A 26,981-nucleotide genomic window follows, 5' to 3' on the forward strand; every position below is an offset into this window, starting at 1 on the left:
TTCCAAATTAACTTGTATGCGTAGTTGGGCACTTGAAATCCAATCCACATAGGCTCGCCATCGGGAAAATGACTGTGTCAGGCGTTTATGTCTAATAGCCGTCAAATGTTCTAGATAGTGAATCTGCGTGAGTCACTTGCTGTTGAGTCGGCGCTTCTGCCTGTTTCCAACTCCTAGCAATGGCCGTCCTGGCAGCAATCAATATTTGTGTAATTAAATACATATGTTCTATTGTCTCATCTGTGGTCTGTATATTCAATAAAAACAGTGCCGGGTTTGGACTAAGTTTAGTGTGAGTTATCTGAAGAATTAAATTTGCAATATCCTCCCAATAAACACTTATTTTAGGACAGGACCACCACATATGAATATAAGAGCCCAGGTTACCACACTTCCGCTAGCATCTGCCATCCTACTTGTTAGAAAACTTATGTAGCTTAGCTGGAGTAATATGCCATCTGTACAACAGCTTATAGCCTAGTTCCACCAGATTGGCAGAAATAGAGCGCCTCTGAATTCTCATTGAAACCCTCACACCAACACTGCTGGTCCTTTAAGACTGGGACATCCCTCTCCCAACTTGTAATGTGAGCGGGGGGTTTCAGAAGATCACTATTAAACAAGAGGATATATTTTGGAGATAACCTTGGCCATATGCTCTGCCTTTTCGCAATATCCCTTAAACAGAGTTTTCCCTTGCATCAACTCCCTCTTAACTATCGATTGTGTCATGAAATGTTTGAGTTGAAGATAAAAACAATGATCTGTGGGAGGCAAATCAAAGTTTATCAACAAATCATGGAAATCCCGAACCTCCCCATCCTTAATCAGATGCCCCAGGTTGGAACAGCCCTTCTCTAGCTATCTCAGGGCCACCCCAGGAGACCAACCTGGGAGAAACCCCTTTTGAAAGAATATTGGTGTACTAAAGAAAAACATCCGTGTTCCCACCAGGTTTGCCTTCCATTCATCCCATAATGCCAGCGTGTGGTGTATTGTGGGCGCAACATGTTTAATCTCTGGTCTGTCTATCTTCCGCAACCAGAGGAGGGAACCCAGTCCCCCTCCCCATATCCACGTCCTTTCCAGTGCAACCCATCTCCTCCCTTTCCCAGATGCATGCCAATGAATAGCCAAGCGTAACTGCGCTGCCATATAGTACCAAGACAAACAAGGTACCCCAAGTTCTCCCCTCTCTTGGGTAGATAGAGCACCCATCTGTTAACTCTAGGTCATCTGTGTCGCCAGATAAATCGCAACAACTTCCTTTGCCATAAAGTAAAAGACTCCACTGGGATGGCTATAGGTAGGGTTTGGAACGGATAGTTAAACCTGGATAAAATATTCATTTTTACCGTCGCAATGCGACCTAACCAGGATAGGCCTAATTGTTCCCATGCCTGTAGGTCTTGTACAATTTTCAACGAAAGCCCCCCATAGTTAAGCTGTAACAAGTTTTCCAACTTAGGGCCAATTTTGACTCCTAGATATTTTAGACATGTATGGACCACCGTAAAGGGAAACGCCATTTGTATCTTATCAAATTGAGCCTGTGGAACAGACACATTTAGCAATTCAGATTTCTCTGCATTCAGGCGGTAACCAGAAACATCACTGAACTTGGACAGAGTGGACAGCAGGGCGCCAGCTACTCCTCAGGATAGGAAATAGTAAATAAAACATCATCAGCGAACATAGAAAGTTTATATTCTTGATCTCCAACCTTTAGTCCCTGAATCTCACCATGAGACCTGATCGCCTCCGCTAAGGGCTCGAGATATAAGGCAAATAATAAGGGCAATAGTGGGCACCCCCGCCTCGTTCCCCATTCAATTTGAAAGGTGGGGGAGTATCCACCATTTACTTTGATGCAAGCATTGGGATTCCGATATAACTCCTTTATCCAAGTAGAGAAATTGCCACCCAATCCCATTTTGTCTAAAATTGCGAATAAATAATCCCAGTGCACCATATCAAATGCCTTCTCGGCATCTACTGTGAGAAGAACCATTGGCACTTGTTCTTCTGTCCCCACCAAATCAAATCTGATACTCGTCTCACGTTGTCCGCTGCAAGCCTGCCGGGTACAAACCCCGTCTGATCAGGATGAATTAAAGAGGTGGAAACACCCCCCAAGCGGGTAGCTAGGATTTTAGCTAGAATCTTCAAATCTAAATTGATTAATGAAATAGGCCGATAAGACCCACACTTCATTGGGTCCTTGCCTGGTTTGGCTAGAATCGTGATTCCCGCTTTGTTTGCCTGAGTCGATATCGTCCCTTCACAGAGCAGATGATTGAAAGCTCTTATCAGGGGCCCCACTACCACTGTGCTCAGCTTTTATAAAAGCCAGCGGAGAAACCATCCACCCCCAGTGACTTGCCCAATTTCAAGCCCTTGATAGCCTGTGTGACCTCCAATTCCGTTATTTCCTTATGTATCTGCTCCTGCTGAAGATCACCTACAGGTCGATCCTGTAAGGCCGCGGTAATAACAGTGCGGCAGTGTCAGGCGCACCCTTCCTCCCCGCACGCACAGTTCTCTTCACTAACTCCCCGATACTCTCCTCTAATCGCATGCAAATGCATGCCGCGGCTTTAAAGCGTTAGGGAAGGGTTATGCCCACGTAACCCATTTTACTGTATAGGCGCTTAATACAGCGCATATACAGTAACCTGGGTGCGCTGGTACCTGTCATTTCAAATGTCATTTCAAATGACATTTGAAATGACAGGCACCATGAAGTGAAAAAAAAAAATACCAAAAATATGTAAAAACCTGAGTGTTCAAAAAAAAATAAAATTTTAAATACCTGTCGGAGGGCCGCGTGGGTCCAGGCGGCTGGCGGGCGGCGGCGGGAGCCGGGTGGACACGCGTTAGTTCGAGACGGCCGGCGGGCAGGCGGCGGCGGGTGGTCGCGTGTTAAATCTAGGCCGGGTCGCACAGGCGCGCATTCATTCATCCAGGTGGAGGAGCCGGCGGCGAAAGCCGCCGGCTCCTCCGCCTGAATGAATGCGCGCCTGTGCGACCCCTGCGATTCGGCGCTCAAGGCAGTCACAGCATGTGACTGCCTTGAGCGCCGAATCGCAGGGGTCGCATTCATTCACTGCCGGTGGGGGCTGCCCCCACCGGCAGTGGGGGCAGCCCCGGCATTCATTCACTGCCGGGGCAGCCCCCACCGGCAGTGAATGAATGCGACCCCTGCGATTCGGCGCTCAAGGCAGTCACATGCCGTGACGTCACGGCATGTGACTGCCTTGAGCGCCGAATCGCAGGGGTCGCACAGGCGCGCATTCATTCACTGCCGGTGGGGGCTGCCCCGGCAGTGAATGAATGCGCACCTGTGCGGACCCGGCCTAGATTTAACACGCGACCACCCGCCGCCCACCGGCCATCTCGAACTAACGCGTATCCCCCCGCCGCCGCTGCTGCTGCTGCCTGGAACAGGCGCCCACCCGCCCGCGGCCTAGATTTAACACGCGACCACCCGGCTCCCGCCGCCCGCCGGCCGCCTGGACCCACGCGGCCCTCCGACAGGTATTTAAAAATTTTTATTTTTTTTTCTGACAGGTTTTATGTGTCCCACATCATTACATTTTCTCGATCATCTCTGTATCGCTTTTTTTTTTTTATTGTGTTTTATTGTTTTTGAGTGTCTTAAGCGGTGTCGATGGATTTGTTACTAGACTCACAGTCCTAACTCCTACTAGGGGGAGGCGGTAAACTAACATGTTACGGCCGCAGCAAAACAGTGCGTTACCTGAGCGCGCGTTACGGTATCGAAGGGGAATAGCTAATTCCTTCATTATACAGCTAATTCGTTCATTTACATGCCGGGTGGGGAAGGGTTACGCGTCTGTTTTAAGAAGCGCTACGGACGCGCGAAACTGGAGACTGTATCGCTGGTTTGCCTTACGCGTCGGAATTGTGCGCAGCGAGCTCGTTACAGACGAGAAATCTTCAACTGAATGTTACTGTATCGAGCTGCTAGTTTGGGAAGATGGATATTAGGGATGTGAATCGTTTTCTGACGATTTAAAATATCGTCCGATATATTTTAAATCGTCAAAAATCGTTAGAGCCGTAATACAATAACAATTCCCCCGATTTATCGTCAAAAAATCGTAAATCGGGGGAAGGGGGAGGGCGAAAAAACCGGCACACTAAAAAAACCCTAAAACCCACCCCGACCCTTTAAAATAAATCCCCCACCCTCCCGAACCCCCCCCAAATGCCTTAAATTACCTGGGGTCCAGAGGAAGGGTCCCGCTGTGATCTTCCACTCTCGGACCTCCAGTGCTTGTAGAAATGGCGCCGGCGCTACCTTTGGTTTTTCCGTACGGAAAAACGATTCGCGGCAGGAGATCGCTCCCGGACACCCGCTGGACCCCCAGGGACTTTTGGCCAGCTTGGGGGGGGCTCCTGACCCCCACAAGACTTGCCAAAAGTCCAGCGGGGGTCCGGAACGACCTCCTGCAGTCGAATCGTGTTGTCTACGGCCGGCGCCATTTTGCACAAAATGGCGACGCAAAATGGCGCCGGCCATAGACAACACGATTTGACTGCAGGAGGTCGTTCCGGACCCCCGCTGGACTTTTGGCAAGTCTTGTGGGGGTCAGGAGGCCCCCCCAAGCTGGCCAAAAGTCCCTGGGGGTCCAGCGGGTGTCCGGGAGCGATCTCCTGCCGCGAATCGTTTTTCCGTACGGAAAAACGATTCGCATGCAGGAAGTCGTTCCCGGACCCCCGCTGGACCCCCAGGGACTCAGGAGTCCTTGCGAGACTGGAAGATTGGGCATCCAAATGGCAGATGAAATTTAATGTGGACAAGTGCAAAGTGTTGCATATAGGGAAAAATAACCCCTGCTGTAGTTACACGATGTTAGGTTCCATATTAGGAGCTACCACCCAGGAAAAAGATCTAGGCATTATAGTGGCTAATACAGTGAAATCGTCACTTCAGTGTGCTGCAGCAGTCAAAAAAGCAAACATCGTTAGGAATTATTAGGAAGGGAATGGTGAATAAAATGGAAAATGTCATAATGCCTCTATATCGCTCCATGGTGAGACTGCACCTTGAGTACTGTGTACAGGTCTGGTCACCGCATCTCAAAAAAGATATAATTGCGATGGAGAAGGTACAGAGAAGGGCTACCAAAATGATAAATAGGATGGAACAGCTCCCTTATGAGGAAAGACTAAAGAGGTTAGGACTTTTCAGCTTGGAGAAGAGACGGCTGAGGGGGATATGATAGAGGTCTTTAAAGTCATGAGAGGTCTAGAACGGGTAGATATAAATCAGTTATTTATACTTTTGGATAATAGAAGGACTAGGGGGCACTCCATGAAGTTAGCAAGTAGCACATTTAAAATTAAGTTAGAAAGTTCTTTTTCACTCAACGCACAATAAACCTCTGGAATTTGTTGCCAGAGATGTGGTTAGTGCAGTTAGTGTAGCTGGGTTTAAAAAAGGATTGGATAAGTTCTTGGAGGAGAAGTCCATTAACTGCTATTAATGAAATTTACTTAGGGAATAGGCACTGCTATTAATTGCATCAGTAGCATGAGATCTTCTTAGTGTTTGGGTAATTGCCAGGTTCTTGTGGCCTGATTTGGCTACTGTTGGAAACAGGATGCTGGACTTGATGGACCCTTGGTCTGAATCAGTATGGCAATTTCTTATGTTCTTAGGCAAGGAGGAAGAGTTTGGCAAGGCTGGAGACATGGTTCACTAAGGACTCTGGTGGCTAGGTAACTGCACCACAGGCTGAGTTTGAACTGTGAGAAACTGATGTGGATAGCATGGAACGAAGTTCTGAGGAGACCTTTCCTGGTGGGGAGGCATCATAATCAGGGTATGATGAGGGTGCATAGCATGTGAAATCATAACAAATCCTTCATAGCACACTGGAATTCTGCCTTTCTAGGGTCTGCCGCATCCTTCAGAGTCTTCAGATTCTGCACACATTTGTGCAAACATCTAATGGGCTGCAATCCTAGTGCTAAGCATGGAACCTTGGAATATTTTCTTTCCAAACCTGTCCAGTACCTTTGAGTCTATCATGGGAGGAATGTCGGTGTGCTATTGAATGCATTTCACTTGCTTCAACACTGACCCTGTCCTCACCAAGAGGCTTGCACTCTAGGAAAACACTACTGGAGTCTGCCACGCCCTTATCTGTGGATCTTTGAGGAGGTCATGCACTGGGATGGACACAGAGTCTGCCAGTGGCTGCAGAAGTTATAGCAAGCTAAAAACATCCATTTTTGGTTTCTGTTCCCTTCTTTTTATTAATTTATTTGTATTTATATTTTTTATTTATATACCATCACTGTATACAATCATGGCACTTCACAGCATAGTTAAAACATAATTATATTACTCAACAATTACATACTGTAAAATACAGTCACTAATGAATTATTGTCTTCAATGCCTCTGGAGTTATACAGCTCATTGCTGATTGTATTCTCATAACAATATATGACTGCACTCATTCAATTGTTTTCTCCTTTAATGCTGCTATGAAAGGCTAGTTTAAATAACTAGGTCTTAAGATCTTTTAAAGATAGTTTCAGATCTTTATTCTGTTGGTATCGAGTTCCACAATGGAAATAGCTCTCTCATGTACCTTTCTCAAATGTTCAGTGCGAATTAATGGAACAGTCAAAACACACTTATTTGATGAGCTCAGATCTCTTTGCGGGATATACAAATGTAAGGATGCACCTAACCAGTCTGAGATATTTGAGTTAATAATTTTGTATATTGTACATAATACTTTGTATTATATTCTAAATTTAATGGGCAGCCAATGTAGGGAAATCAGTATTGGAGTAATAGGATCTTATTTTTTGTTACCTGTTAAAACTAGAGCAGTGGAATTTTGTAATAGTTGTATTGGTTTAATTATGTTAACTGGTAATCCTAATTACAGAGTATTACAGTAGTCTATATTGGTGAATAACTGAGTTCTGCAACACTGTACGAGTCGTCATGATGTAACAATGGTTTTAAGTGCCGTAACATATGTAATTTATTGTATCCATCCTTAAATATTTTACTGATATGCTTCTTCATAGTAAGGTTGTTATCAATTATCACTCCTAAGTAATGAGTTTGATCAGTTAATTCTATTTGTGTGAAGTCTATCGTGAAACAGTTTGAAGTATTAATAGGTATTTTCCTATTTAACAATATTATTTCTATTTTGTGTGTTGTGGAAGTCTCAGTTTAGTGGACCCTTGGGCCGACCTCCTGGAGACTGGAAATAGATGGTCAATGTCTCTAATGAATAGCAGGCTGGGAGGCAGATGTACAGGCGGAACGTGGATGCTCTTCACCCTGGAATCTGGTACTCCCCCGGGAGGAACCCGTAGGAGCCCAACCGCTGGGACTTAGGTGGCTTCACCCTTGGAAGCCGAAGACCCCCCGGGAGGAGCCCGTAGGGTGGCTGAGATGAAATTGATGAAGCAGAGATTTATCCAAGATATGGCGGACTGGTTCCCATGTGTTTTCCTCAGGACCACACCCCTCCCAAGCCAGCAGGTACTTCCATCGCCGCTGGTGAAAACGGACATCAAGAACCTCCCGAACTTGATAGTATGTCAAATTTTTTACACAGTGCCCTCCAGTAGTGGGCGATGAACTGGGGTCCCAGATCAAATACTATATCTTGTGGCAGGCCGTGGATCCGGAAGACATGTTGTATGAAGAGCTGGGCTAGTTCTTGTGTTGACGGTAACTTGGGGAGTGGAACAAAGTGAGCCATCTTGGAGAAAGGATCCACGGTTACCCAGATGACGGTGTTCCCTCAGAAGCAGGCAGATCCACCACAAAGTCTGTGGCGATGTGTGTCCATGGTTCTATGGGTATGGGCAAAGGTTGCAGCAACCCCCATGGTCTCCCAATTTACGGCTTCTGCTTAGCGCAGGTGGCACATGAAGTGACATAGGCACAAACATCTTGCCTTATGGTGGGCCACCAGTAATAGCGATTTAACAAATCAAGTGTTCTTTGCGACCCGCATGGCCACCTGTAAAGGACCATTGCCATTAGCAATGGTAACATGGAATAGACTTAGTTTTTGGGTACTTGCCAGGTTCTTATGGCCTGGATTGGCCACTGTTGGAAACAGGATGCTGGGCTTGATGGACCTTTGGTCTGACCCAGTATGACATTTTCTTATGTTCGTGGGCCCAATCTAGAACTCTCCTTCTAGAACCTTCTTAAGATCTTCAAAGGCTAGACAGGCTGCCTCTGGCCATTCCACAGCATCGGCCCCTTTTTTCGTGAGTGCAGTGAGTGGCGCCACTAAGAGAGAGTAGTGTGGAATAAAGTGTCTGTAAAAGTTCGCAAAGCCGAGAAAACGCTGCAAGGCTTTTAACCCTTTAGGGCGAGGCCAATCTCTTATAGCTGCCACTTTCTCGGGGTCCATCTGAAACCCAGTTGCAGATACAATATAACCCAGGAAGGGAAGGGTCTCTTGCTCAAAGATACATTTCTCCAGTTTTGCATACAAGTGGTTGTCTCTGAGGATCCGCAAAACTTGTCTTACATGCTGGTGATGCGACTCTAGATCCCGGGAGTAAATTAATACGTCATCCAAATATACGATGACCGAATGTAACAGATCACGAAGAACTTCATTCATTAGATGCTGGAAGACTGCTGGAGCGTTGCACAATCTGAACGGAATGACGAGGTATTCATAATGCCTGTCCCTGGTGTTAAAGGCAGTCTTCCACTCATCACCAGGGCGAATCCGGACCAAGTTATAAGCACCCCGCAAATCTAACTTGGTGAAGATCCTGGCTCCTTGCAACCTGTCTAGGAGTTCAGGAATCAATGGAAGGGGATAGTGATCCCACTTAGTGATGGCATTTAGACCTCTCAGGTCGATGCACGGCCTCAGAGACCCATCTTTTTTCCCCACAAAGAAGAAGCCCGCCCCTGCAGGTGATTTGGAGGGTCTGATGAATCCTCTGGCCAGGTTTTCAGCAATGTACTCCGACATAGCACGTGTCTCAGGCAGGGATAAAGGATACACCCTCCCACGGGGTGGTGTGGTTCCAGGTAAAAGTTCTATGGCACAATCAAATGGATGATGTTATGGTAGAATCTCTGCCTTCTTTTTGGAAAATACATCCACAAAGTCTGCGTAGGGTGCCGGAAGTGCAATGGAGGTATGCGAAAGGGATATGCAAGGTGCGCATGGGACCTTGAGGCAATTGGTAAAACAAGAGGGACTCCATTCTGCAATCTGTAAAGTGTCCCAGTGGATGACTGGACAATGCTGCTTTAACCATGGTAATCCCAGTTCCACGGGATGAACGGCCTTTTCCAAAATCAGTAACGAAATCTCTTTTGAATGCAGGACTTCGGTGCGTAGAGTGAGAGGAACTGTGGAGGCGGAGATACTTCCTGGGAGAAGTGTTCCTCGGATGGAGGTAATCCATAAAGGAGGTTCTTGTGGGAGGATGGGAATTCGTAGCTGTTGAACAAGGTCTGCCAGAATAAAGTTCCCACCTGCCCCAGAGTCAATGAATGTGAGAGACTCAAAAGAACCACCTGGGTATTCTAAAGTAATAGGTACTGTACATTGAGGAGCAGAGCTGACACAGCCTAGGAGCAGCTCCTCAAGGCATCCTAGGCTCTGGTGTTTTCCGGATGCTCCTTACATTGGGCTAAAAAGTGGCCCTTATTGCCGCATTAGAGGCATAGACCCAAGGTTCGGCGTCGTCGTCTCTCCTCTGCAGACAGTGGAGTGTGCCCCAACTGCACGGGCTCCTCCGTGGACCCCTCTGAGTGCTCTGTTCCTTGACCAGACGCCGAGGTCATGGGTCTAGAAGACACAGGTGCTAGCGGCATGGCGCGCCGAATTGGATGACCTTCCTTAGCTCTCTGTTGCAAGCGGCGATCTATTCGCCCAGCCAAGTCTATGAGCCCATTGATGTCATCCGGGATGTCGCGGGCTGCCAATTCATCTTTAATAAGTGCCAACAGGCCTTCTAGAAACACACCTCGAAGACTATCCTCCCGCCACCCAACTTCAAGGGCAAGGGTACGGAACTCAATAGCATAATCTGCTAACGAGCAGGCCCCTTGTCTTAGTTGCAGCAGCTCCGATGTGGCTGTGGATAAGCGTGCGGGTTCATCAAAGGCCTGTTTAAAACTGGTCACGAACTGTGGCAGGCTGTTCAGTAAAGGATCATTTTGTTCCCTCATGGGTAAGGCCCAAGTCAACGCCTTTCCATCAAGCAGGGACAGGATGTACGCTACCTTCACGGAATCGGTGGGAAACTGATTGGGAAGCAGGGAGAACCGGATGTAACATTGGTTCAAGAACCCACGGCAAATCGTGGCTTCCCCGGAGTAGCGAGAAGGTATGGGTAGCTGAGTGGGCATACTGACACTCAGCACCAGAGCGGGAAGAGGAACCTGAGGAGGTTCTGGAGGCGTGGCATCCAATCGATTCGCCAAACATTCCACAGTAGCCGCAAGTACATCCAGGCAATGTTGCTGCTGCTGCAAGCGTTGGGCCATTCCGGGGATAGCCTGGAGGCCAGATAAGTCCGCCGAGTCCATGGCCTTGCAAACTGTTGCGAGCGTAGCGGTGGACCCTTGGGCTGGCCTAACGGAGTGAGATGGTAGAAGAGGAAGAGTATTCCGCTGTGAAGAGGGAGGCCGGGAGGCGGTGCCAAACTGGACGTAGAGCTGAAGTCTTCACTCTGGAAGCCCGAGGACCCCCCAGGAGGAGCCTGTGAGGTCCCGAGCCGCTGGGACTTAGGAGACGGAGAGAACTCAAGAGGAGGAGACATCTTCACCCTGGAAGCCCGAGGATCCCCTGGGAGGAGCCTGTGAGGTCCCGAGCTGCTGGGACTTAGGCGAAGGCAGAGGAATGCAGATAAGACAGACCAACGTCGGGGCAGGCGGCAGACACAAAGAGTCAGAGACAGGCAGGAGTCAAGAACCATAGAAGCAAGCCGAAGAAGGACGGGAACTGAAGCTGAAGATCTGGGACTGGAATGGAAGCTGAAGATCCGGGACTGGAACTGAACGACACCAGGAACGGAAGCCAGCAGAGATCCAGGCAAGGAAGAGTCAGAGCGCTACAAACGAAATCCAGCAAGGAACCTCGTTGCAAGGCAATTTGAATCAGTCAGATGCCGGACTTAAATACTTGCCAGCGTCTGTCGTCACTCCAGGAGGCGGCCCGCGGTCTGGCGGGAAAAGCCCTTTAAATTGCCCCTCCTTGCGGGCGCGCCTAGGAGGGGAGGGGCCAAATTCCAAGGCTCGGCGGCATCTCCCTCGTGGAGACGCCGCCGTGAGGCAGGCTGAGTAGGCCCGAACAGCAGCGGGCCCCGCCGTCAGTGCGCAGAGACCGGGAGAGAGAGCTCGAGCCCCGAACCCCTTAGTCGGAGCCCCAGCGGTGAAGGTAAGGGCTCGGCCGAGAGCACAACAGAACCAGAGAACATTACTTTACCCCAACCTTCAATCCCTCACCCTTCTGGTTTGGATGTTAAGAATATAATAATTTGTTCCTATAGTTTCTCCGATTTTTAGGAAGGAATGAACTAGTAGGTTTTATAATTGTAAATGATTTAATCTGTGGTGTAAGAACAAAGCCCTACTTCCTTTATCTTGTCCTCTACTTAGCAGATTGCATATTGGCTTTTGCAGGAGCATATTTGACTTTGGAAGTGCAAATCAAGGCCCATAATGGTACGGCCTTTCTTGCAAAGAATTGAAAAGCTGCAACATCAAGTTCAATCCTCACATTCACATCACCTTTTTATGATTTCAGGTTGTCATTTAGTTTCAGAAGTGGAGTTCAAATCTGCCAAAAACATTTTGTGCCACCTTTATAGTGGTGGTCTTCTCCCCCCCACATTATTGTTTTGTTGAAGATAACCCTTAGCTAGCAAATCCCATGGCTGACTATGAAGAACTACTTGATTTTCCTACCTGTAACAGGCATTCTCTGAAGACAGCAATTTACCAGATAAGCAAACTCTTCTCCTCATCAATCATGAGCTTAGTTGAAGAAATCAGGCATACTTACTATCTAGCCTGTTTTCCTTACCTTGCCCTTGTCCTTTGTTGGCCTCGCAGTGGTCTATCCTGTCTGGGTGTTCCTGCCTCACTCTTGTCCTGTTTAGGCCTGTCTGGTCCTCGATCCTGCACTATTACGGCTTCCCAGTGGCCTGGTTTCCTGTTTTGCCCTGCAGTCTGGTTCTGGTTTGTCCTGCCCTTGTTTTACCTTGTTCCTCCAGTGATCGTACTTCTTGTTGTTTCCTAACCTTATTCCTTACTCTGGTTAGGCCTTGGATGTTCTTTCCCTTGTGTTGCACCTTGTTCCTGCCTTGCACTTGTTTAGCTTCCCTATTCCCGTATCCTTGTTTGTCCTGTTTTCCTTTCTAGGGAAATCGTAGACCTCTTCTGAGTGCACTGCGGGTGGCTCTATGATTTCAGTTTCAGGAAATCGCGTTCTGATTGGTGCTGCACCTTTTCTCTGCAGTGGAGATACATGGGGGCTCTCTGTTTTATCTTGCTCTGGATGTTACATGGAATGGCAGGTGTTGCACAAAGTTTCTCTTATGCTAACTGTTATCTAGTGTGACAGGCTCTCCCTTGTCCCGTGTAAGTAACATGGAGAGATGTGCTGGGTCTTGCACGATACAGTAATGAGATCTCCCTAACTTCACAGAGAGTTGGATGGTATGTAAAGGGGAAAGGGCCGATCCAGTTTTCCCTGCAGCTCCACTCTGTGTTTGGCTTTACCTTCACATCCTCATAACCATTAACTCTCTCTGCCTAACCCTTGCTTACTTTCATTCTGTTACTGATTTTGCCTTCATCACCTGTATGTATGCAGCACCCTTTCTAGTTAGAAATCATTTCTAACTAGTCAGTTGTATCTGTGGAAATGCTTTGGAGAATTATCCCCTTAATGGAGAAATTAGTTGGTCGATTGATGAATTGCTGAGTGCCTCATGTATTTCTATTCTAATTACACCTGCATGCTTACTTGTTGTTTGGTTTTATCCTCTTTTTTTATACTAAATGTTTGTATTTCTTCACGGAAAGGGTGGTGGATGCCTGGAATGCCCTTCCGGAGGAAGTGGTGAAGTCTAAAACTGTGAAGGACTTCAAAGGGGCGTGGGATAAACACTGTGGATCCATCAAGTCTAGTGGGCGTGAATAAAGAGGAGGCAGCAAAACACTGCACGGAGCGGCAGTAGCCACAGAGGCGTTCACGGAGCGGGATGCCAGTGGTTGGGGTTCCACCTTCAGGCAGCAAAACTGCACGGAGCGGCAGTAGCCACAGAGGCATTCACGGAGCGGGATGCCAGTGGCCAGTAGTTGTTCCACCTTCAGGCAGCAAAACACTGCACGGAGCGGCAGTAGCCACAGAGGCGTTCATGGAGCGGGATGCCAGTGGCCAGTAGTTGGGGTTCCACCTTCAGGCAGCAAAACTGCACGGAGCGGCAGTAGCCACAGAGGCATTCACGGAGCGGGATGCCAGTGGCCAGTAGTTGGGGTTCCACCTTCAGGCAGCAAAACTGCACGGAGCGGCAGTAGCCACAGAGGCGTTCAAGGAGCGGGATGCCAGTGGCCAGTAGTTGTTCCACCTTCAGGCAGCAAAACACTGCACGGAGCGGCAGTAGCCACAGAGGCGTTCACGGAGCGGGATGCCAGTGGCCAGTGGTTGGTGTTCCACCTTCACGGAGGGCTGCCATCTCCAAAAAAAAACACCAAAAAAAACCAAACAAACAAACAAAGCAGGGGTGGGTAAGAGTATGGGGCAGGGTGTGGCCTGCTTGTTGCGGCGGTTGCTACCCCTGATTGAGCTGGATGTTCACTAGGATGGCGCTGCTCTCTGCATTGGTGGAGGGGTGGAAGGGAGTTGGGGCCGGAGGGTACTGGAAGCCAATAGTGACGGGTGGGAGGGAGAAAAAGGGGGGGGGGGGGGGGAATGGATAAAGTGCGTGGCTTGCTGGGCAGACTGGATGGGCCGTTTGGTCTTCTTCTGCCGTCATTTCTATGTTTCTATGTTTAAGTTATTTCTATTCTAGCTAAAATGTTGATCTCTCTGATGCATGGAGCAATAGGTTCTCTCTTGTTCTATTTTCTATTTGTGCAGTTCCATTACTGGTTTCTACAACTGAAGAGATATTCTCCTTGCTAACAGCGGAGAGTGTGCAGAAAGCCCAGCTGCTGGTATCCGAGTTCAGCGATGCCATCAGACTTCTTCAGACCATCAGCACAGATATCCCCACCTTCTCTCACTGCACCAGGAAGGTATGTGCAAGACCTGTACAGGCCCGTCCACATCCTGTGGGCAATCCTCAGATCTGCAGGCACTTTCACCTGTGGTTTTTGCACCAGTTTTCAAAGAGAAAGTACATGTGTGCTTTCTCTTTGAAAATTGCTAAAGGAAAAGGTGCTTGCAGAGAATTCCAAAAGCTTTTTCTGCAGATACTTTCTGACCAATACAACACACATAGTTTTGAAAATCCAAAACTGTATATGTTGTTGCCTGTCTGACCTAACCCAACCCAGGGGAGGCCTCCCAGGAAAATGTGAGTTAAACTACGATACAGGATAGGCAGTTCACCTAATAAGCCAAAGTTCTCTGGTCCATTCTCCGAGGACAAGCAAATTGTTAAGTCCTGACGAGTGAGATAACATCATCCAGTGGACCTCAGTGTAGAAGATTTACTCCAAAGCTTCTGTCAAGCTTAATTGAGGATCACTGCATCATGTGGGGCTATCTTGGTCTTCGTTTTACATGGAGCCCCATGGTCGCAGTTCTTTTCTCTCTCTCTCTCTCGCCCATTGAGAAAAAGTGTCTTAAAAATTCTCATTCTTGTTTGGGGCCTCATGAATCTCTTTATTCCTATCCTCTTAGTCTAACTAGATAGGTTTTATAGATCGATTTCATGTTTTCTTTATTCTTCAATATCTGCCGGGTGCACCGACATTGATGCATCGACTGGCATCAGTCAAGTTTTATTGCTAAAACTGAGGAGTTTATTTTTTTCCTCGGTTTTTCAGCAATTGTCCCAGAAATTATAGGAGGCCAGCAGCTTCAGTGAGTGCCTCCACTGTGAATGCGTCACATCTGTCACGGTTGGACAGGTCAGTTGAAGAGATTCTCCCAGCATGGGCAGTATAGGACTTGAGGGTATAGCAGTGCAGGTTCTTCTACCTAGCTGGCCACCTCCCTCTTGTGATGAGCCTGCAGGTTCTTGTGGCTCACAGGACTTCTCTGACAGGACATTGGAGCAGGGGTTCAAGCAGGAAGGTAAGGTCTGGGCAGATAGGAAAACAGGGCAGGCAAGGATACAGGAATGGGGAAGCTAAACACAGCGCAAGGCTTGGTAAGGCAGGAACAAGGTGCAACTCAAGGGAAAGAACACCCCATCAAGGGAGGTCACTGAAAGGCCTAACCAGAGTAAGGAATAAGGGTTGGAAACAAAGACAAGTAAGATCACTGGAGGGTCTAAGTAAAGCAAGGAACAAGGCTGGAACAAGGTAAAACAAGGGCAGAACAAACCAGAACCAGACTGCAAGGAAAACCAGGTATCATAGAAACATAGAAACATAGAAATGACGGCAGAAGAAGACCAACCGGTCCATCCAGTCTGCCCAGCAAGCTTCACACATTTGTTCTCATACTTAACTGTTTCTCTTGGCTCTTAGTAACCTTATGTTCTAATTCCCTTTTCACCCCCACCATTAATGTAGAGAGCAGTGCTGGAGCTGCTTCCAAGTGAAATATTAAGTTTGATTAGTTGGGTAAGCGGCAGCATAGCTCTCTGCCATGAAGCAGAGGGCAATGCTGGAAATGTGTGAAGTATCAGTTTTTCTTTTCCCCTGTCATTGAAGCAAGGAGTCATGCCGGACATGCACCGAAGTGAAGAATGCTTGAAAGTCACATTAACTATCATCAAATATTGAAAAGCCTAATAATTGGTAATACCTATAAGCCCATGAACCCATCCCTGTTTTTTTTTTCTTTTTTTTCTTTTCTTTTTTTAATTGGGAGATGGATGCCCTTCATCCTTCTACTCTGTGAAGGTGGACACCTACCACCGGCCACTGGCATCCCGCTCCGTTAATGCCTCTGTGGCTACTGCCGCTCCATGCAGTGTTTTACTACCTGCTCTACCAACTCTACCTGCTCTACCAACAAAGACAAAACAAGAAACCAGGCCACTGGGAGGCCGTCCATAGTGCAGGATTGAGGACCAGACAAGCAAGAAAGGCCACTGGAAGGCCTAAACAGGACAAGAGCAAGGCAGGAACACCCAGACAGGATAGACCACTGTGAGGTCAACAAAGGACAAGGGCAAGGTAAGGAAAATGGGTTAGATAGGCCTCCAAGGAGCCTAGATGAGTCAAGGGCAGAACAGGCAACATACAGGTAAACTAGGCCACTGGGAGACCTAGACAGGACAAGGGCAAGACAAGGAATGCACAGGCTAGCTATACTACGGGGAGACTTAAATAGGACAAGAGCAAGGCAAGGAACAGCCTCATTCAAACATAGCCAGTTAGCTTTTTTAGTTATCTGACTAACTTTAGCCAGATAACTTGTCCACTAAATGGCCTACTGAATATTGGCCTCACAAAGACAAGAGAAGCCACTAACATGCCAAACTAGGAACAAGGGCAAAGTGCAAAATAGGCCAGAGCAAGAAGCCATGACTTCTTGACGATGATGCCCCGAGCTAAAAATGAGGGAGGGTTTAATAGGGCTGGCCATGCTGCATCATGCAGCTTTCAAGGCAGAGGCTAGAGCAGGCAGGGGGCAGCCTGGCAGCCAATATTGTTACAATGTCTATCATGGATCCCCGTGATGTGTGCTTTGCCTGAGGGAGGACCACAATGTCTTGGGGTGTTACATATGCAGAAAGATGACCTCTAGAGGATGCCATTTCTGATAAGAACTGATAGAGAAGTTCTTGAGGAAAGTTCAGCCTGGCCCATTGGTATTGAGGACCCAGAAGCTGTGCCAACCACTGGTGCCGCATTGGTATCAGAAGGGTATTGTTCCCCCTTGATATTGGGCACCTATAAGAAAGTAAAGGGTCCTCTTCTTTGGTTTCAGCACTGTGGAGCTCGATGATGGACACTGGGTGAAGGCCAAGAAGCATTGCCCTTGAGTTGCACCTTGTTCCTGCCTTACCCAGCCTTGCGCTGTGTTTAGCTAGGAGTGGGGAAATCCTGGCTGCTGTCTTGAAACCCCTTCCCTCCCCCCCAGGCATTCCTGTAGAGAGGACAGCTCACCCTTGAATCATTCTTTGGAATCTCAACAGCCTCCAGAGGTCCAGATGCCAGCCACTGATCTTTCTCAAGAAATCGAGTAAGATGTAATCTCTCCTCTTGCTTCCCAAATGGTTTTGGCATTGGTATTTTTTGAGGAGGAACTGGACATAAGGAGCCATGAGACATTGGGCCGAAAGATAGCAAGCCGTGCATTAGCATTGACAGCATCAGTGGCTTTCAGACTGAGGTCCAATATTTGGAGGAGATTGTATGAAAATTCAGTAGACAGTCCCCAGTGCTGATTCCCAAGTGGTATTAACATCAGATACCACCTCAATGATATGTTACATTTGGTAGCTCATGGGATGGCTCCATGAACCGTCACACTCACGCCAGACAACGTGGCATCTCTTTGCAGTGAGGACATTGCCAGTGGATGACCGCTGCTGAGGACAGCATGTGATGCCTGAATGCAGCCATGGTCCTGCCTCTCCCCAAGACCTCCCTATGCACACACAGTGGTACTTAAAAGGGCCAGGGGAACCCTTTAATGACATTAGCTGCCCTAACCATATAAGGGATCCCAGGATGACCTACCAATGCCTCAGCAGTGGGTCTCCTGCCTAGTGCAGTGTGTTTTGCTCCTGCACTTCAGCTATTCCTGAGTTCCTGTACTTCAGTGCTTTTGTGTTCCGTGTGCCTACATCCAGCCTTGCCTTGCCCAGCCTGCCTCATCCATCCTTCTCTTGCCCTGCTAGTATCGTCCAGTGTCTCTTGATTTGTCTTTGTCCATCCTTGGCATGATCTCTGGTACTGATGCTAGCCTTGGCCCTGATGACACTTGCCTACTGTCTAGATCTGACCTTTAGCCTTGGATTTGACCATGCTTGCCTGCTGTCTGGACCTGATCTTTTGCCTTGGACCTGACTACTCTTTCTCGCCACCTGCCCCAACCCTTGATGTGTACCCAGTATCTCCAGTCTGCTGCCTGTCCTGACCCCAGCATACCCTTGGACTCTTGTTCACACTGTTGTCCTAGGGACCTGCATAAGTCCTACCGGCCACCAGAACCCAAGGGCTTAACCTGTGGGGAAGATGGCTGGTATAGATGAAGCTCCAATCTGTCCCACTTCAGGGCATGCTCGCCAGCTGTCAGTGTAGGCTTCGTAGATTCACCTATGAGGTTGCATCAACCACACCACAGCATTAAGCGCTCATTCCCATGTCACTCATCACACTTAAGCCATCAGCTCGGCAGACTCATCCCAGGCCTCTGCCATTGCCAGATTATCTCATCAGCTGAAACGGCAGCAGGACCAACTGAGGAAGATGACTAATTATCTTCAGGGTTAAGCTACTCATCCAGCTTCCATAGCACCTGCTCCAGCATCTCCTGCTTGGCCTGCAACTCCCATGCTTCACCTGCCTCCCCGTCTGAGGTATGATGTGAATTCCATAAAGTAGAGAGGCTTCTTGAATGAATGCTGGATGCAGTTGAATTGCAAGCACTTTTCTTTCCATCCAACTGAGTCAAGGTTACATATATCCTGTTCCTGTTAGGAAGTTCCGCCTTAGCCTGGGCTTCACCCTTTTGGGAGAGAGACAGTCTGATCCTTGGAGATCTGGGCAACCTCTTGTGAGAATTCAGCATGATATTTGATGAGCCCAGCTACATTTCTTCCAAGGCAATGGAGATTCTTCAGATAAGACAAGCCTTTCAGTCTGTAGGCAAATACACTATTCATTTTCACATGCTGGCATCTGAACTCCAATGGGTCAAAGACAGCTTAATTGCCATCATCAGGCAAATGCTGTCTGAACATATCAAAGATGAGCTGGCCAGCCAAATCTTGCCCGTTACCTTGGAGAGATTAATCAGTCTGACTAAAGTCACAAAAGGAGTAGAGGAAAAGCAGTATCCTGAACAAGAAAAGCTGGAAATCTATGAGCACAAATGCTCGTAGTTTGAGCAATAAAATCCCAGATCTGCAAGCCCTAATGGTGGAGGCGGATTTGGACGTTGTTGCTGTCACGGAATCACATGATTGGGATACTGCAATACCGGGCTATAACTTGTTAAGGAAGGACAGAGCGAATAGGAAAGGGGGAGGAGTGGCTCTTTCTGTCAGAAACAATATCCAAGCTTCTGAGCTGCAAGGAAGATGGGGCAATGAAGAAGCACTATGGGCCGACCTAAAAAAATATGATGGGGCATCCATTTATATTGGAGTGGTTTACAGGCCTCCAAACCAAAAGGAAGAGATGGACAGAGATCTGGTTGAAGACATCCAAAAGATGAGAAAGAAGGGAGAAGTGGTGATCATTGGAGATTTTAATCTGCCGGATGTAGACTGGAGAATCCCTTCTGCAGAATCTAACAGTAGTAGAGAAATAGTGGATGCCCTGCAAGGGGCTTTGTTCAAACAAATGGTAATAATAGCGGTGGCGCTAGACAAATGCCATAGCACGGCGGCGCTGCAAAACAACAAACGGGACAGACCCTTGCGGCAAAGCAGGACCCCCCCGTGAACAACGCGGCGGCACCAGAGTACAGATCTGTGCGGCGGCGTGACAGTGCGGCGGCACCAGACCCAGTGCGGCAAAAATAAAAAAACGCAGAAGAAGCAGGCAATCTGTTCGCCGAGACGTGGGGGTTGAAGGCATTGGACTCATAACAGCGAGACTTCGCTTCATCAAGGGAAGTATTTTTCCACATATTATTTAAAACATTTGAAAAAACAAAACAAAAAAACAAAAACAAAGAAATGATAAAAATGTTTTAAAGTTTGCAGGACCGAAGATTAAAAATGACCCAAAAGTGGCTGAGAACACAAGCATTAAATGCGTGTAGTCCACGGGTGTTATGACGGTCCCTAATAAGCTACGGAAAATGTATTATATTTAGTTAAATACACACATAAAAATCGGAAGCATTTACTGTACAACGTTTTTGCAACAGACTTCAATTACCCCAATATAGACTGGGTAAATGTATCATCAGGTCACGCTAGAGAGATAACGTTCCTGGATGGAATAAATGATAGCTTTATGGAGCAGTTGATTCAGGAACCGATGAGAGAGGGAGCAATTTTAGATCTAATTCTCAGTGGAGCACAGGACTTGGTGAGAGAGGTAACGGTGGTGGGGCCGCTTGGCAATAGTGATCATAATATGATCAAATTTGATTTAATGACTGGAAAAGGAACAGTGTGCAAATCCAAGGCTCTCGTGCTAAACTTTCAAAAGGGAAACTTTGATAAAATGAGAAAAATTGTTAGAAAAAAACTGAAAGGAGCAGCTACAAAAGTAAAAAATGTCCAAGAGGCGTGGTCATTGTTAAAAAATACCATTCTAGAAGCACAGTCCAGATGTATTCCACACATTAAGAAAGGTGGAAAGAAGGCAAAACAATTACCGGCATGGTTAAAAGGGGAGGTGAAAGAAGCTATTTTAGCCAAAAGATCTTCATTCAAAAATTGGAAGAAGGATCCAACAGAAGAAAATAGGATAATGCATAAACGTTGGCAAGTTAAATGTAAGACATTGATAAGACATGCTAAGAGAGAATTTGAAAAGAAGTTGGCTGTAGAGGCAAAAACTCACAGTAAAAACGTTTTTAAATATATCTGAAGCAGAAAGCCTGTGAGGGAGTCAGTTGGACCGTTAGATGATCGAGGGGTTAAAGGGGCACTTAGAGAAGATAAGGCCATCGCGGAAAGATTAAATGATTTCTTTGCTTCGGTGTTTACTAAAGAGTATGTTGGGGAGATATCAGTTCCGGAGGAGGTTTTCAGGGGTAATGATTCAGATGGGCTGAACCAAATCACGGTGAACCTAGAAGATGTGGTAGGCCTGATTGATAAACTGAAGAGTAATAAATCACCTGGACCGGATGGTATACAACCCAGGGTTCTGAAGGAACTAAAAAAATGAAATTTCAGACCTATTAGTAAAAATTTGTAACCTATCGTTAAAATCATCCATTGTACCTGAAGACTGGAGGATAGCTATTGTAACTCCAATATTTAAAAAGGGCTCCAGGGACGATCCGGGAAACTTCAGACCGGTTAGCCTGACTTCAGTGCCAGGAAAAATAGTGGAAAGTGGTCTAAGCATCAAAATCACAGAACATATAGAAAGACATGGTTTAAGGGAACAAAGTCAGCATGGCTTTACCCAAGGCAAGTCTTGCCTCACAAATCTGCTTCACTTTTTTGAAGGCGTTAAAAAACATGTGGATAAAGGTGAACCGGTAGATATAGTGTACTTGGATTTTCAGAAGGTGTTTGATAATGTTCCTCATGAGAGGCTTCTAGGAAAAGTAAAATGTCATGGTATAGGTGGCGATGTCCTTTCGTGGATTGCAAACTGGCTAAAAGGAAACAGAGAGTAGGATTAAATGGACAATTTTCTCATTGGAAGGGAGTGGGCAGTGGAGTGCCTCAGGGATCTGTATTGGGATCCTTACTTTTCAATATATTTATAAATGATCTAGAAAGTAATATAACGAGTGTGGTAATCAAATTTGCAGATGATACAAAATTGTTCAGAGTAGTTAAATCACAAGCAGATTGTGATAAATTGCAGGAAGACCTTGTGAGGCTGGAAAATTGGGCATCGAAATGGCAGATGAAATTTAATGTGGATAAGTGCAAGGTGATGCATATAGGGAAAAATAACCCATTCTATAGTTACACAACGTTAAGTTCCATATTAGGTGCTACCTCCCAAGAAGGAGATCTAGGCGTCATAGTGGAGAACGCATTGAAATCGTCGGTTCAGTGTGCTGCGGCAGTCAAAAAAGCAAACAGAATGTTGGGAATTATTATGAAGGGAATAGTGAACAAAACGGAAAATGTCATAATGCCTCTGTATCGCTCCAAGGTGAGACCGCACCTTGAATACTGTGTACAATTCTGGTCGCCGCATCTCAAAAAAGATATAATTGCGATGGAGAAGGTACAGAGAAGGGTGACCAAAATGATAAGGGGAATGGAACAGCTCCCCTATGAGGAAAGACTAAAGAGGTTAGGACTTTTCAGCCTGGAGAAGAGATGGTTGAGGGGGGATATGATAGAGATGTTTAAAATCATGAGAGATCTAGAACGGGTAGATGTGAATCGGTTATTTACTCTTTCGGATAGTAGAAAGTCTAGGGGGCACTCCATGAAGTTAGCATGGGGCACATTTGAAACTTATCGGAGAAAGTTCTTTTTTACTCAATGCACAATTAAACTCTGGAATTTGTTGCCAGAGGATGTGGTTAGTGCAGTTAGTATAGCTGTGTTTAAAAAAGGATTGGATAAGTTCTTGGAGAAGTCCATTACCTGCTATTGATTAAGTTGACTTAGAAATAGCCACTGCTATTACTAGCAATGGTAACATGAAATAGATTTAGTTGTTGGTTACTTGCCAGGTTCTTATGGCCTGGATTGGCCACTGTTGGAAACAGGATGCTGGGCTTGATGGACCCTTGGTCTGACCCAGTATGGCATGTTCTTATGAGTGGACACGCCAGAAGGAGTGGAGAGAATGAGACGGGATTTAAGGAAACTGGAAGAGTAGTCAAATATATGGCAGCTGAGATTCAGTGCCAAGAAGTGCAAAGTCATGCATATGGGGTGCGGAAATCCGAAAAAACTGTTTTCGATGGAGGGTGAACGGCAGATGTGCATGGAGCAGGAAAGAGACCTTGGGGTGACAGTGTCAAACGATCTGAAGTCAGGGAAACAATGTGACAAGGTGATAGCTAAAGCCATAAGAATGCTGGGCTGCATAGAGAGAGGAATATTGAGAAAGAAAAGGGAATTGATTATCCCCTTGTACAGGGCCTTGGTGAGGCCTCACCTGGAGTACTGTGCTCAGTTCTGGAGACCGTATCTCCGAAGGGACAGAGACAGGATGGAGGCTTTCCAGAGAAGGGTGACCAAAAAGGTGGAGGATCTTCATTGAATGACTTATGAGGAGAGATTGAAGAATCTAAATATGTACACCCTAGAGGAAAGGAGGAACAGAGGTGATATGATACAGACGTTCAGATACTTGAAAGGTTTTAATGATCCAAAGACAATGATAAACCTTTCCTGTTGGGGAAAAAAATCAGCAGAACCAGGGGTCATGATTTGGAGCTCCAAGGAGGAAGACTCAGAACCAATGTCAGGAAGTATTTCTTCATGGAGAGGGTGGTGGATGCCTGGAACGCTCTTCCAGAGGAAGTGGTGAAGACCAAAAATGTGAAGGACTTCAAAGGGGCGTGGGATAAACACTGTGGATCCATAAAGTCTAGAGGATGTGAATAAAGAGAGGGTGGCTTGCGGGAAAGACAGCTACTACCTGGAGATAATACCCTTATTCAATAAACATGCACACGGTTAATGCCACTGCAACATTGCTCTATGCTTCAACGGCAAGAGGAAATGTGGAAAAAAGGATTTGCATTCACAAAAAAGCGGGGAGTAGCTTGCTTGTTACTACCCCAAACCAAACAAGCCTTAAACTTCACTTTCAATGCATATCCATATCCAGTGTAGCTCTCTGCTTCAATGGCAGGGAGGAATGAAGAAAAGATGATTTTATATTCAGACAACAACCAACAAGGACTGAATTACACAGTCTGGGTAAACAAATAAGCATGGATGTAGCTTGCTTGTTATGACAGTTAGTACCCCGAATCAATTAAGCCTGATACTTCATTTTCAATACATATCCAGAGTAGCTCTCTGCTTCAACGGCAGGGGGAAACAAAGAAAAGTGGATTTATATTCAGATAACAACCAACAAGGACTGAATTGCACAGGCTGGGTAAACAAAAAATGCGTGGGAGTAACTTGCTTATTGCAGCGGTTACTACCCATAACCATTTAAGCTAGATACTTCACTTAGAAGCAGTTCCAGCACTGCTCTCTACATTAATGGTGGGAGTGGAAGGGAAATAGAACCAAAAGGTTACTAAAGGCCAAGAGTAACAGATAAGTATGAGAGATTAAAAAAAAAAAGTGTGAAAGCTTGCTGGGCAGACTGGATGGGCCATTTGGTCTTCTTCTGCTGTCATTTCTATGTTTCTATCCACCTGGGCTTCAGATTCCAGGAATGGGATAGAGAGAGGGGCTTGGCTCATTATCCCATTTGTCTTGCTCCCAGCTTTCAGCACCCAGTGGCTACCAGATCACCTCCAGAACTGGGATCCTCGCAGGAAGGGTCCATGCAGGTAGATCACCTCATTTGTCTCCAGAGGAGAAGCAGAGGTCTTGATGCATCAATCTGTGCCTATACTATGGTGCCGCTGGGTACTTCACGAACTGATGGAATGTTAGCTACTATCTAGTGATTACTACCCTTACTCAAAAAGCCTTCGCACGGTTAATGCAACCCCAACATTTCTCTCTGCTTCTACGGCAAGGGGAGATGTGGAAAAGAGGGTTTGCTTTCAGATAACAACCAACAAGGACTGAACTTCACAATCTTGAATCACAAAGTTGAATTACGGCAAGAGGAATGCCTTAAATCTTTCAAGCGGAAGCTCAAGACCTGGCTCTTTGCCAAAGCATACACCTAATTTCCCCCCTTCTTCTCCACTGCCCCCCCTTCCTCTCCACTGCCCCCCTTACTGTCTCTCTCTCCCCTCACCTCGCTCCTATCCTACCTTTCTCCCCCCTCCTCCCTTCGTTCTCCCCCCTCTGCTCGCCATTCCCCTCTCTCTTCCTAGCATTCCTAAATTTCATATCTCTTAGTGTCTCCACTTTGTACATATGTATATAATTGCAAATCCTGTTTATTATTTAATGCAAATTTTCCCATGTTATTTCACACCCTTTATTAATCCCATGTTAACATGTTTTATTTGTTCAATGTAAAGCGCCATGCCTGGCGTCTGTTTGCGTTACACTGTGAACCGATGTGATATCCTGGATGAATGTCGGTATATAAAAATTTTAAATAAATAAATAAAAAAATAAATAAATCTGGGTAAACATATAAGCGTCTGGGTAGCTTGCTTATTACGGCAATTACTACTCTAAACATTTAAGCCTGATACATCACTTTGAATGCATATACAGCATTGCTCTCTGCTTCTTCGGCAGGGAGAAATGTGGAAAAGAGGATTTACATTCAGACAATCAACCAACAAGGATGAACTTATTTATTATTTATTTTTATTTAACAACTTTTAATATACTGACGTTCGTAGGGCACATCACGCCGGTTTACAAGTAACTAGAGCAGGCAGAAATTACAATGAACGGGGGGGTGGGGGTAAGGGGGAGCAGGCAAGAAAGGGGGAAAAGAGGGGGGGGGGGAAGGATCAGAGGGAAAGGGCAGAAAGGCAAGAAGTGATAGGAGTCAACAGTAAACATAATCTGAGTAAACAAATAAGCGTGGGGGTAGCTTGCTTATTACACCGGTTATTAGGTTTAATAGTTAAGGGTAGTAACCGCCGCATCAAGTAGTTACCCCGATGCTTGTTTACCCAGACTGCACAGATCGATGCCTTGTTGGATATTGTCTGAATGTAAATCCTGTTTTCCACATTTCCCCCTACCATTGAAGCAGAGAGCAATGCTGTATATGCTTTCAAAGTGTTGTATCAGGCTTAATTGGTTTAGGATAATATTTATTTATTTATTTATTTATTTATTTATTTAAGAACTTTTATATACCGGCGTTAGTGGGGACATCACACCGGTTCACATATTAACGAAAGGTCGGAAATTACATCATAACAAGATGGCGTGGGCCATCCAGTGCTCCTACCATGTGACAGAGTCCGGCCAATGGCACGGGTAGCCCCTGTGACATAGTAAGGGCAAAAGGCCATTGGCGCCATTTTGATTAGTGGCAGCCGACGGCCCGGGAGCGGGAGATCGCTCCAGGTACCCCCACTGGACCACCAGGTATCTGTAAAAAGGTTTTTGGGGGGTTGGGAGGTTGGGGGAAGCTAAGGTATTAGTTTTAAAGGGTCGGGGTGGGTTTTTTGTTTATTGGCTCGGGCGCAGCCGATAAACAAAACCTCGATCGGGCCCGATGAAAAAACCCCCCACATGTGAATCGGAACCAGAATCTGAACCAATTCTGGTTCCAATTCACATCTCTACTACTTTCTGGAACAAGTAGTAGGGTGTTTCAAGAGGCAAGCAGACAAGAAACATCACCCAGCACCCCAACTCCACTCTGGAGACCTAGTGTGACTCAGTACAAAAAAAAGATGCGCCTTAAAATGTCCTTGCTGAAGTTCACCCCAAGGTTTGCAGGCCCATTCCCTATTATGTGACAGGTGAGGCCAGTAACCTACAAGCTAAAATTACCTCCCTCACTCTGGATTCATGAAATATTTCATGTGTCCTTGTTGAAACCAGCAATCTTGTCCTGGCCATCTAGACCACCCCTCAAGCCCACAGAAATTGTAGCTGAAGAAGACACCCAGTGTGAAGTCAAAGAGATTCTGGATTCCAGGAAGTTCAGGAACAAAATCCAGTACTTAATTTCCTGGAAGAACTTCATACCCGAAGAAAAATCCTGGGAGCCAGCCTCTAACCTTCAAGCCCCACAATTGTTATCAGATTTCCACAGGACATTCCCAGGAAACCCAAGCCCAGAAGAACTGGGAGGGGACTTTGGAGAGGGGGTACGGTTATGTTTGGCAGATCATGGGATGGTCCTGCAAACTTCTGCACACACCCCAGACACCGCTGGCATCTCTTCGTGGTGG

At 46.5% G+C, this 26,981-nt stretch overlaps 1 protein-coding gene across 1 annotated transcript in view; it reads left to right on the forward strand.

The window, feature by feature from the left end:
• Positions 1 to 26,981, forward strand: part of DNHD1 (dynein heavy chain domain 1) — a 792,986-nt gene that overhangs the window by 195,694 nt on the left and 570,311 nt on the right. Inside the window, exon 13 of the mRNA XM_029601740.1 lies at positions 14,145 to 14,302. Coding sequence (XP_029457600.1) covers positions 14,145 to 14,302 — 158 coding nt within the window. The remainder of the gene's footprint in view (positions 1 to 14,144; positions 14,303 to 26,981) is intronic.

Source organism: Rhinatrema bivittatum, chromosome 5 (assembly GCF_901001135.1).
Source record: "Rhinatrema bivittatum chromosome 5, aRhiBiv1.1, whole genome shotgun sequence".
Lineage (NCBI taxonomy): Eukaryota > Metazoa > Chordata > Amphibia > Gymnophiona > Rhinatrematidae > Rhinatrema > Rhinatrema bivittatum.